Source organism: Phocoena sinus, chromosome 12, assembly GCF_008692025.1.
Source record: "Phocoena sinus isolate mPhoSin1 chromosome 12, mPhoSin1.pri, whole genome shotgun sequence".
Lineage (NCBI taxonomy): Eukaryota > Metazoa > Chordata > Mammalia > Artiodactyla > Phocoenidae > Phocoena > Phocoena sinus.
This window is the reverse complement of record NC_045774.1, coordinates 26249191-26261181: the sequence shown is the minus strand read 5'-3', so window position 1 is coordinate 26261181 and position 11991 is coordinate 26249191. Positions and strand designations below refer to the sequence as shown.

At 54.5% G+C, this 11991-nt stretch overlaps 1 protein-coding gene across 1 annotated transcript; it reads right to left on the bottom strand.

The window, feature by feature from the left end:
* Positions 1-6974: 6974 nt before the first annotated feature.
* OLIG3 (oligodendrocyte transcription factor 3) lies at positions 6975-7790 on the bottom strand. The gene has a single exon (XM_032651803.1). It carries the CDS (start codon positions 7788-7790, stop codon positions 6975-6977), a length of 816 nt encoding a protein of 271 aa, XP_032507694.1.
* Between the last annotated feature and the right edge of the window lie 4201 nt (positions 7791-11991).

The following is an 11991-nucleotide window of genomic DNA, read 5'->3' as shown; positions in this document are numbered from 1 at the left end:
CCCAATCCCCAAATGGGCAGAAGACCTAAAAAGACGTTTCTCCAAAGAACATAGATTGCCGGCAAACACATGAAAGGATGCTCAACATCACTAATCATTAGAGAAATGCAAATCAAAACTACAATGAGGTATCACCTCACACTGGTGAGAATGGCCATCATCAAAAAAATCTACAAACAATAAATGCTGGAGAGGGTGTGGTGAAAAGGGAGCCCTCTTGCACTCTTGCTGGGAATGTAAATTGATACAGCCACTATGGAGAACAGTATGGACGTTCCTTATAGAACTACCATACGACCCAGCAGTCCCACACCTGGGCATATACCCTGAGAAAACCATAATTCAAACAGAGTCATGTACCACAATGCTCATTGCAGCTCTATTTACAATAGCCAGGACATGGAAGCAACCTAAGTGGCCGTCGGCAGATGAATGGATAATGAAGATGTGACACATATATACAATGGAATATTACTCAGCCATAAAAAGAAACAAACTTGAGTTATTTGTAGTGAGGTGGATGGACCTAGAGTCTGTCATACAGAGTGAAGTAAGTCAGAAAGAGAAAAGCAAATACCGTATGCTAACACATGTATATGGAATCTAAAAAAAAAAAGGTTCTCATGAACCTCGGGGCAGGAAAGGAATAAAGACACAGACGTAGAGAATGGACTTGAGGACATGGGGACGGGGAAGGGTAGGCTGGGACAAAGTGAGAGAGTGGCATGGACATATATACACTACCAAATGTAAAATCGATAGCTAGTGGGAAGCAGCCGCATAGTACAGGGAGATCAGCTCGGTGCTCTGTGACCACCTAGAGGGGTGGGATAGGGAGGGTGGGAGGGAGACGCAAGAGGGAGGGGATATGGGGATATATGTATACATATAGGTGATTCACTTTGTTCTACAGCAGAAACTAACACAACATTGTAAACCAATTATACTCCAATAAAGATGTTAAAAAAAGAAAGAAAGAAAGTGTTGATTGTGTAAAAGGAGGAAGGTTAAGAGAAATACCAGAGGCTCGCATTGCTGGGAGTGCAGTAGGGAGCTGTCTGTTTACTTGTGGGTTCAAAGGATGGTGTGAATTTCCTTGCCCATTCCCGGGAGTGGAAGGGAGGGAGGAGCAGTTAAATAACCAAGAGAAGAGAGTCTTCATACGTGCTTGCTCCAACCTATTTCCTTCCAAGGTGTTAAGGATCCTGCCTGTGGCAGAAACGTGTTCTCGGCACCTCAGCTCAGCAGCACGTGGGGGTCGGGGATGGGGCTCTCGGAACCCGGCTTCTGGAGTTCTTCAGGCCCAAGGGGGATTAAAGATTGACAGGCTGCATCTTATACGTAAACTGTGGCGCCCCCAGAATCAGGCCCAGGCTCCTGCACTCTCGGAGGTGTCGGTCGCAGACCGGCGGGAAAGACCGGCGCTGATCAAGTCCTGGCCAGACAGAATCCCCAAACTTTTGAGGGCTGTTATCCCAAGTTGCTTCCCAGACCCTTCGGCGCTGTCCCTTCCCTGCCCTCCTCAGGATGGAGACACCCAACCACTCTGCTTTCACTCGAACCCCAGGACACGGCGCAACATCCAGGCCCCCGCGTTGAGCGCCCAGATCTGCGCACCCCTCCCTCTCAGTTCCCTGGGACCCCAGCCCCAGCAGATCCCGATCTCCGCCTCCCTTGGGACGTGTCGAATTCCCGGGGCGTGCTGAACATCCTCTCCCGAGTGCCGGCTGCAGGGATACTATCCTCACTTTGGTGCCGGAGCCGGGGACAGGGCCAGGGTTGGGTTAGAAACAGTCTCCGCGCCAGGGGTCGAGGCCAAGGTGGGCCTCGGGGAGCGAGCCGACCGGGTCCTCCGTGAGGTCCCCAGCGAGGAAACGCGGTTGACGAAGACGCAGCAGCCCGGACCGCCCTGGCTGACCCGGACCGTATCTCCTTAGCAAAGCTGACCGAATGTCGGCGGGCATCCCAGCATAGGGGCGCGGGGAACAGAGATGAAAGAGAGCGCCGGCACGCTCGGCCCAAGTTTGGATTTGTTTGCTACTCTTGTTTTTTCTTCCACCCACTTTCCTTAAACGCTTAGGTATTTCGAGGCTCTTTGCAAGTGTCGGTGCAGTCTGGGTTGGGCCTTGCTCCGCGATGTCCCTCTCCCGCGCGTCTTTTGTCGTCTGCGCCCCGGCTTCGCTGGGCCTCCGGAGGGGACGGAGAGGAGTCGGGGGTCGAGTCGCGGAGACCGATGTTTCCCATGGGACGCAACCCCGACCCCAGGGCTCCTAGCTCCACGCGGAGGTGCAGTCTCCGCCCCGACTTGCTCCGAGTTAGACTCCAGAGCCAGAGGCGAGGTGCAAGGCCAGTTTCTGCGACACGGGACCCAGACCCGAGCCTGGCTCCCTGCTCCCCGCCGCTGGGTGCAGAGGACGGAAAGAGGGGCTGCGCACCCAGCGGGCGGGGGCCGAAACGGGTGGGGGGAGTCGGGAGAGATCCGGTCCCGGGGCTCCCAGGACCCCGGAAATCCCTAGCCGATTTTCCCCTCTTGGTTCCCGCACCCCACCTTCTCCGGCCCCCTCGCAGCCCCCCGACCGGGGTCCCAGGGGAAGGTTTCACTGAAAACAGACGCAACTAAAACAGTACTGCAGACCCGAACCTTCTAGGGTTTGCCTCCTCCCTGCTGTTTAGGAGGGAAACGGGTACGTGCGAGGCTCAGAGACTTTGAAGGGGGAGGAAGGCAGGGGCCCCTCGTTCTCCCGCAAGTTTGCCTAGAGGCGGGCGGAAGATGCCGGTTCATCCAGCTCACCACGGCCCCTCCCCTGGCCTATTTCTTCCAAAGACACTGCCCTCGCCCTTCTGGAGCGGCTCCTCTTCTTGCTTCGCTTCCTGAGCCTGAGGAACCTGGATCGGCCAGTCCCGGGGGACGAGGTTCCTGGATCGCGGAGGCTCCGCGGAGCCCCGGCACCCGAGGTCTGGCCAGGCCCCCATGGGCGGCAGAGCCGCGGGGGGAGCATCGGCGGGGAGGGCCAAGAGCTTAGTCGTCTGGGCGCCCAGGCTTGGGAGCCCACCTTGAACGCGGGCGGCGGCACGGGAAGAGAGGGGCCCGAAGTCTCTAGAAGGGATAAGAAAAGAGCAGTTAAATCTTGTTAGCTGAGCGAGATGCTCAGAGAATCCATTGTCCTCCCTGAGGGAAGGGGCTTTTGCAATTTCTGCTGAGGGTACCAGTGGAGGCGATGCTTGACCCAGCAGCTTGAAAAAGTTTGAGAGGACACAAGGCCTCCTCCTGTAAGAGTTAAGGAACCTTGGACTTCGTGGACCAATTTCAGTCACCTCTCCCCGCCCTTTTGGGGGGATATAAACCCAAGGTCCCGGAACCCCGGGGAGGGGGGAGAGGGTTTTAGGAACAAAGGTTTAGCAGACCCTGACAACTACTGCCAGCTTTCCTTCTCTAAGTGTGACTTTCTCCCCACCTTAAAGATGGGTCATGGCTTAAAGGGCTTCGTGAGGTTTCTAGTCTAGGTTTCTCAAGATACCTTTGCCCACTAGGCTTTCGCCGTCTTTTTAAATGTAAAGCAACGTTTACTGTGGAATGAGGGGATCGTTGTCGTGTTTCTAGATTGAATTAAAAACTGCTTTAAACTGAAGAACTTTCGAGAAGGTGAAAAATGGGCGGTGAAAAGAAAATCCGGCCAAGAATCCACTCTCACTTTCGCGGCCATGTACATTTGTTTCTGGCATCAGGAAATCGAGAAATTATTGGAAAATGCCTGTAAGAGTCGCCTGCAAAGCCACATCTCCAAGCAGACCAGCCTGCTCCTGGGCAAGGCCCTTCCCAGTGGAAGCAAGTGGGGATTGTTCCTTCCCCAATAAATCTAGAACTCCAGACCACCTGGCTCCCAAATCGCCCTTCTCCTTGGGTTCCTGTACTGTTCTTAAAGGAATCCTTTCTCTGGTCTTTAAGCCAAAGGAATTTTTGTGACCCAGAAAAGAGACCAGTTAGTCTAAGGGGCCTCCTCAATGCTGGAAACAGTGTCTGTTTTCCACTTGGGTTGGAGAATTCGTTATAGAATTACCTGGGCCCGAGGCTGTTTTTAGCACAGTTCTCCGAGAGCGTGAACCACACAGCTCTTTATTTATTTATTTGGATTTTTATTTTTTTTTACACAGCAGGTTCTTATTAGTTATCATTTTATACATATTAGTGCATATATGTCAATCCCAATCTCCCAATTCATCCCCCCCCACCACTTTCCCCCCTTGGTGTCCATACGTTTGTTCTCTACATCTCACACAGCTCTTTTTACTGACCACTGGAGGTAACTCAAGGGATTCCTGCGTGCCTCGGCAGCACAGCCACCACTCCTCGGGTACAAGGAGCATGGCCTTATTTCTCTTCAGTGCCCAATTTAAGCCCCAGCTCTAGAGAAGGGATGAAGCCCACCACTAAGCCAGTGGTCAGGCCTCTTGTCTTTCCCCAGGACCAGGCCTTTGAAAACAGGACTCAAAAGAAGCCAGTGACTCAGGGGAAAGTCCTTTTCGTGACTGATTAAACTTCTCCCTCTCCTCTCTTTTCTAAATAATAAACTCACAGGGAAAGGCTGGAGGGCTGCCTTGTGTTGGTTTCAAATAAATCCTCAACAGCTCTTTCCTCACCCAGAGAAATGAATCACCCTTGGGAAACAGACGATTATTCCCCCATTTATCTGCCTAAAACCAGAGGAAACAAGCACCCTCCACTGTAGACCCTCACTTAGCTCTATCTCCCTGGCAGTGTGGGAGCTGGGGGCAAAAAGAGATGGAGGAGAATGAGTTAAACAGACCCAGAACCCACAGAGGTGCCCTCCCAGAGAGGTGCAGTGGGGGACCTAGGAAGTGGTAGATGCTTCCTAGATGTGCTGTCTACCCTGGATCCTAGAGAGAGACAGATCTATTGCCTGGCCTCCTCCTCTTGAAGAGGAGCTTAGGCCTCAGCCAACAGGGAGGTGATGTTACATCTAAGCTAGAGGCAGATTCTGGGGAGGTACATTTCAATCAGGTTTCCATTATCCTTAATGGGAAATAGAGGCATGTGCTGGTCGAGTTATCATCACCAGAACTTGACTTCTTGTCCTCTATAAACAAGTAAACAAAACCTTCTTGCTGGATTACTTTTGCTTATACAAACTATCCGGAAATGTTATACGGCGGGAAGAGAGAAAAGTAATCGATTGAAATAACCCCCGTTTTCGCCATTATTTATGTAGAAGACTTTTCTCTCTTTATCCCTCCCCCCAATAACACTTCCAAATAGCTTGCATTCGACTAATGGGGTCTTCTAAGGGAGGAAAGAGAGAATTCCCATTGTAAATCTGGAGATGCTGAGACTTGGGCGGTCGTTGGCATCACTTCGAGCTCACCTTACAAAGCAGGGAGGCCTTCCCTATCTCTGAGGAGCCTGCTGCCAAGGGGCTGGTGGGGGGCTGGGCATTTGATTATTTTTTAGGATCACTCTTCCTTGATTTTTAAAACATATACTGGATTTTCACTTGCTTGATTTTTTAAAAAAAGCCAGACGGTCAATCTAAAGTGAAAAGAAGTTAACTTACTGTTTTGTTCTCGTCTGCTGCCAACACAGCCAGCGCAGTCACCACTCTGCCTCTCATTTCCTGTCACTTTGGGTTTCTAGATCACTTTTTAAAAAAATCTCAACTGTTGAGCTTACGAGGTTCTGATTACTGCAGAGAAATAGGAGCTCAAGTATCACAAGACTAGTGACATGGACAAGCCCCAATTTGAAGGATATTTCATTGTAATAATTAACACCAATGCGTCCGACCTCTTTACCTGTAAATGATCAGAGAAAACTCTTCGAATCTGCCCACCCACCCAGATCTACCCCCCCACACTCCCAGATATACCTTACTGGGTCCACATGTTCCTTACCCACTACCCCCATCTTCAAAAATTTTAGGCAAAAGCAAAAGCCAGGATTTAAAGGTTCTTTTTTTATTTGAAATTCTCATCCAGAAACACTGGTTATTAATAAATATATCATAGTTATCAAGAATATATAAAAAATAAAGACAGGTCTTGTCTTCGAACAAAATAGTTCAAGCAAATGTTCAGGAAAATAAAAACGGCACCCCTCCCCAAACCACAGTACATTTTCAAAGCTGATAATGGAGAGAGCCGACCCCGCATGCAGAATAACTGAGCAAGGGGGGCTGGGGCAAGGTCGCAGGGGGAGCCCAAGCTCTTGCAGTCACCAGCCCCTAAAACAGCCCAGGAAGGTTGGGAATGGAGTTTGAAGGGGGTGGGGTGGGGGAGAAGCGCTTGTGCGTGAGTTTGGGTCTTTGCACTCTGCCCCCTTTTTCACTTCTTACAACCACAGACAGATATACGGAGTACTTCGGAGAATTCCCTCATAAATCCTTGTTACAAGGAAAATGGCATCACGGCCTGCACAACATGTTTAGACGAGATTCATTTAGAAGCGTGCATGCATTCTTTCGACCTACACTGCGTCTTAAAGAAAACCCACAGAAGAGCTGTCATGCCCTGGACCGGAGTTGAAATTCAAAAGGGATGGTTGTCTTTTCCAAGGTGAGAACACAGAGCCAGAGACATGGACAGCGACTCTAAAGGCCCTTAGCGGTGTTCAGCTACACCGATCCCGTCTTTATACAACAAATGCCGTTTTGACAAGAGCGTATGGCAGTGAGAAATACCGGCGCGGCATGGAGAAAAGAAGCATGCATGCAAGACACACGACGTCTGGTTCGAGCCCCCCTTCGCTACCACCTAGAAATTGCAGTTTGGTTTTAGTCCTTTCCCTCCGGCGGTCAAGTAGGGTCTGAGATCTCTCAGACGGTGTGGGAGGCCTCAGGAGCCCCCCGCCCTCCCTCCCGCCCTCCGGCCGAGCGCCCAGCCTCCCTTTGCCCTCCCGGCCCGGCACCTCGAGCCCTCCCGCCGCTCTCCCCTCATCCTCCGCAGCCGGGCCGGCCCGCTGCTCACTTGAGCAAGTCCTTGGACTCGGCCGACAGCCGTGCCATGTTGGCGGTGGAGAGAGCGGACAGGTGCGGCGGCGGCATCTGGCAGATGGCGCAGGGGCAGGGCAGCCCGGCCCAGTGCTGGAAGCCGCTGCCCAGCTGCAGCGCGGGCGGGGTGGAGGGCGCCTTGAGCAGCGAGTGGGGAGGCCGGATGGTGCCGATGGCGGGCAGCGAGGCGGCGGACAGCGGGGATGAGGCGGTGCCGGACGAGAGCGCGCCTCCCAAGATGGGGTGCACCGGGTGCACGGCGTTGGCGGCGTGCGCTGGGTGGCCGGCCGAGTGGCCCACAGTCCCGCAGTGGAAGGCAGAGTGGTGGCCCCCGTAGATCTCACCAACCAACCTCTTCATCTCCTCCAGGGAGCTGGTGAGCATGAGGATGTAGTTTCTGGCCAGCAGGAGAGTGGCGATCTTGGAGAGCTTGCGCACCGAGGGCCCGTGAGCGTAGGGCATGACTTCGCGTAGCCCGTCCATGGCGAGGTTCAGGTCGTGCATCCGCTTGCGCTCGCGTCCGTTGATCTTCAGCCGCAACTGCTGTAGGTCCTGCTCCGACAACTGCTTCTTGATTTTGTACTTGCTGCTCTCGCCCGCGGCTTTGGCGCCGGCCCGCGAAAGGCTTTCCCCGGGCATTTTCTGCACCATGTCGCCCTGCGTGGACGAGACCGAGTTGAGACGGCTCTCCTGGTGGTGGTGATGGCGGTGGTGGTGGTCCCTCAGATACATCTCATCCATGTCCGGAGATGAAGCTCTGCTGGAGACAGAGCTCGAATCAGAATTCATTTTATTACAGGGGATGCGGCCCTACTGTGGTGAGACTTTAGGAAGGAAATTAAAGAAAACCTTGAATTAAAAAAAAAAAAAAGCTGCAGCCCAGTAACCCACGTCTCAGCGGCAAGAAATGAGAAGAAAAGCTGAGGCACTGCCTTTCCCCGCCTTTCTCCCTCCCCACTCCCCTCTCTCTGGTTTGGCTGTTTACTGGACAGCTAGTTGGTGTGTGCTTGAACTCAACTCACGCTGAAAAAGAGGGGCTTTTATAGAGCTGCGGCGGAGAAAAGAGACAAAAGGAACACTCCTATCTATCCTGGGCTGGTTAGGATGACGTGCAGTCATTCAGGGCGGTGCGCTTTGCTGTCCCATTTAGCAAGGATTCCTATTCATATTCATTGTGGGGCCGCCCAGGGACACCTCTGCTCAGAAGCGCTAGGAGCCCCCAGGCACAAAACCCTCTGATTGACACACTCACCGCTCCAGCTCGCGCCTTCTGGATTTTTTTAAAAAAACTTTCCTTCCCTCCACTCCCCTTCCTGATTTCCCTAACCAAGTCACACCTAAAGGAACCGAAGGAAGGGAAGGAAAGGGGGCCAGGAGGAGATTCTCTGGGGATGGAAAGAGGAATTGAAACATTCTCTCCTCCCTTTCACAGCTACTCCCAAGTTTTTGGAAAATGTAGGCAAAAGAAGTCTCAGTGGAATGGTTTCAAGGACAGAGATGCAGATGAAGGGCAGGTTCAATGCGCTGGGGGTTGGGGCGAGAGGGGCAAGAATGCCTGTCGAAGTGCATGCACTGCCTGAAGTTTATTTCATTAGGCTTCTTTCCCTAAACCTTGACATTGTGTTCATTTTGTTTATTGGGCCCTCCGGTGTGGTTTGAATGGGATGTCCATATCTGGTGACGGGTATGCCCCCTGACACTGTTGTGGAGATGGGTTTCTTGCTTTTTATATCTTCCCTTTCGTTTTGAAAAATAGATTACTGAAAGAATTTCAATTTTGTCAGATTCTGTAACTTCTTAGACCTGGAACTGAAGAAACAAACCAACCGTGGCGTTTACAATAAGAGCCACTTGAGAAATGGAGGAGAGGAAAAGCAGCCGAGGAGGCGGGAGGGAGTTAAGGATTGGAAAGGTTCCCAAGAACTCCATGGGAGATTGCTCCTGCCCTGTCTACCCCGCAGCCCCTGGACCCCGGCGCTAGCTGAAGATGGAGGGGCGGCCCCCGCCTGCGGCTCGGCTGGAGGGCCTCTGACTGCTGTGCGTGCGCGCGGAGAGAGCATCTGCAGCTCAGCGCCACGCGGCCGGGGCGGGTGGCTTCATCCGGCTGGGGCCGCCCCACATCAGCGGTCCGGGGAGAGCGGGAGCTCAGCGTCAAAAAACACACCGTGTGTGTGTGTGGGGGGGGGGGGTTCGGCACCATAAGGATCTGAAGAGCCCCTTATGCGTGCGCGCGTGGGCCCTGCGCTCCCACGCACAGTCCATTCTGGGGATAAAGAGGAGGCCTGGAGTTTGTAGCCTTCGGTTCGAGTGGGGAGCTCGGCGCCGATCTTTCTTCCGTCTTGCTGTGCTTTTGTCAGTCGGAACTAGCTAAGCAGCGTGAGGGGCGACAAGGCAGAAATTCCCGTAAGGGAAACTGCCCCGGCGGCGGCCTCTAGAAAAACGTGGGCACCGCCAAGCTCCCGGCTCAGAGGAACCAGAGACAAGTGCTAGGTTATGGCTGAGTGTCTGGGTGGAAAGTGCGAAACCGAAACAATCCCGGAACCTCGAGCAGTTGGGGCCTCACACAGCGCGGCAGAGTCACTGCAAGCCTCCAGGACTCGTTAGGTAAAAGAGGCCTCACTTTCCATTGACACAAATCGAGCGGTCAACAGAAGAGGGATGCACGCCCAGGGCCGGAGTTTGCGCGCTCCGCGAGGCTGTGTCTCATAGACGGTCACGCCGCGAAAGCACCACTGGCAGTACAAGTCGGGTGGGGAGACGCAGTGTTGGAACGGATGCTTTTTCTACACCGACTTTTGCTTCTCTGTAAAGAAAAAAATAAAGGAAATGGCCAACACCGCTTGTCAAGGCCAGGACCTTAGTGCCCCTGAAGATTGGACACAAGCCTTTTATCCTCCTGTCGCCTACACCTCCATAGAAGGAAAGTTTCTTAAAACGGAGAATCCAAGAGATTCGATTGGATGTGAAAAGAGTAATGTCCAAACGCACTCCTAATATCCAAGCAAAAGGAATTGTTCATAATTCACTGGACTCGCCCATGTGAACTCAGATAATGACATCCCCCGAGCTGCTTTTGAGCAAAAGGGTTCCAGAACATCTGCATACATTCGGACACCGCCCCAGGCGATGGAAGGAAGCTGGGGAAGAGGCGTGGTCCAGACCACAGGCTTCAGCGGCTTTCCTGCTGATCAAGGTGTGGGGCAGAGAGAGCTCGACAGGAGCTAAAGCGACTTCCCCGCCTTTGGGCCAATGCACAGGCCTGGCCCCCGACGTCCTCCAGATCCACCTTCCTGACCCTTGGGCATTGACGTCTGTCCTTCCCATGCCCCAAATGAGAACGCTGCTGCTCAGTTTTGATTTCGGGAAGTAGCAAAGTCTACTTTGAGCAGAAGGGTTGCAAATGAAGGAGTAGAAAAAATCGTGCCGCTGAAAGGTATTTTACCTTTAAAAAAAATCCCTATTTTCTCAGGGGACAATATGAAATAAAGGGTTAAATCTCCCCTCCCCCCGCCCCGCCAATCAATAGAGAAGGTAAAATTGCAGGGGGAAAAGGGGGTGGGGAGAAGTAGAAGTCCTCCCAATACAAACTGAATAACTCACTTGGGCTGAAAGGACTGGGGCCGGGGTTCTGGGAGTCGGATCCAGAAGCCTCTCTGCCTCCGCACCGCCTTTCCACGGAGATAGGCACATAGGCGACCGCGGGCAGCTCCGAGGGGGGCTGCGCTGGGCGGGGAAGGGGCGACAGGGCCTCGCTTGCACCGACCAGACCCTCTCCACCCCGAAGGGGCTTTTGGCTGCAGTAACGCGGCGGTGCTTGGAGTGGCAGATCTGCCATGTCTTGGCCGGGGGCCCTTGGTCGCAGTTAGGGATGCGTCCTCTCTCCCTGATCGCCCTCTGCTTTCCCCAAGGGCCGCTTTGCGTGAGTGTGGAATGGTGCAAGGTCCAGGGCCCCAGCAAGGCAAGCACTTTTAGCGAGGCCTTCCAGGAGTCCCAGACTCTCCTAGGAGGCTTGTTTCCCTCGGAAAAGAGAGAGAGTGAGTGAAGGAGCCACAACTTTGCTCGCCAAAAAATGGGTTGATACTCGCCAGGGCCCAAAAGGCAGAGATGTCCACCAGGCAGCGCTGGCGCTGCTCCCACACGCTTGCCTCGCGGAGTCATTGTGGACCCTGAGAGTTCACTTCCACTCGACTCCTCCACCCCCGGGCTCGGCCCCTCGGGATAAGCCCCCGAGCCCGAAACGGAGCAGGCTCCGAGCCCACGAGGGCAAGCAGACGGATTTCCTTACATGGGCCGTCTCTCCACCCACCACCGCCGGCGGGTGCGAGGAGGGGAGTGGAAGGGAGCCAGCGTTGGGCCGAGCCTGCGGCAGCCCAAAGTGGCCTCAGCCAGAGACGCGCCGTGCCCTTGGCCCTGGCCGAGGGCTCCTTCAGAGGGCTCAGGCGGGCCCGGAGCGGAGAGGGCGACGGGGCCGCGCTCCCTCGGGCCACACGCCGCGCCCTGGCGGCCGGGGTGGGCGGTGGCGGCGGAGGGGGTTGGTCCCCTGGCAACAGGTGCGTCCCAAGGCCCGCGGGCTGCTTCCAGCCCTGCCGTCCTGGCTCGGGAAAGAGCCTGTGAGTTTCTCAGCCTTTGCATAGCACTTGAAAAGTAGCGGGTCGGCGCGCGGACCCGATATGGAGATACGTGCCCCGGGCGCGCAGCCTCAGCTCTGCATCCCCACACAGGACGCAACCCCGGCTCCCGGAGACCGCGCGCTCCAGAGGCTGCGGGGCTCCTCCTGACCCCTTCCCACCTCCAGATCGCCGGGGACCGTGTCTTACCCGATGCCTGGGGCGTGCAGCTCGGTGCCCGACGCCCACCGCCCCGCAGCTCCAGCCACCGAGTTCCTCTCCAGAAGCTGCCGCTCTACCCGAGGCCGCGGCGATTTGGGCTCAGGAGCGACCCCTCCCCAACCCCTCGTAAGAGTCCAGCGACAAATGTCACGCTGGCTGAC

Bases quoted from the DNA above. Each gene is read 5' to 3' on its own strand.
- OLIG3 (XM_032651803.1), bottom strand. From the start codon at position 7,790: ATGAATTCTGATTCGAGCTCTGTCTCCAGCAGAGCTTCATCTCCGGAC.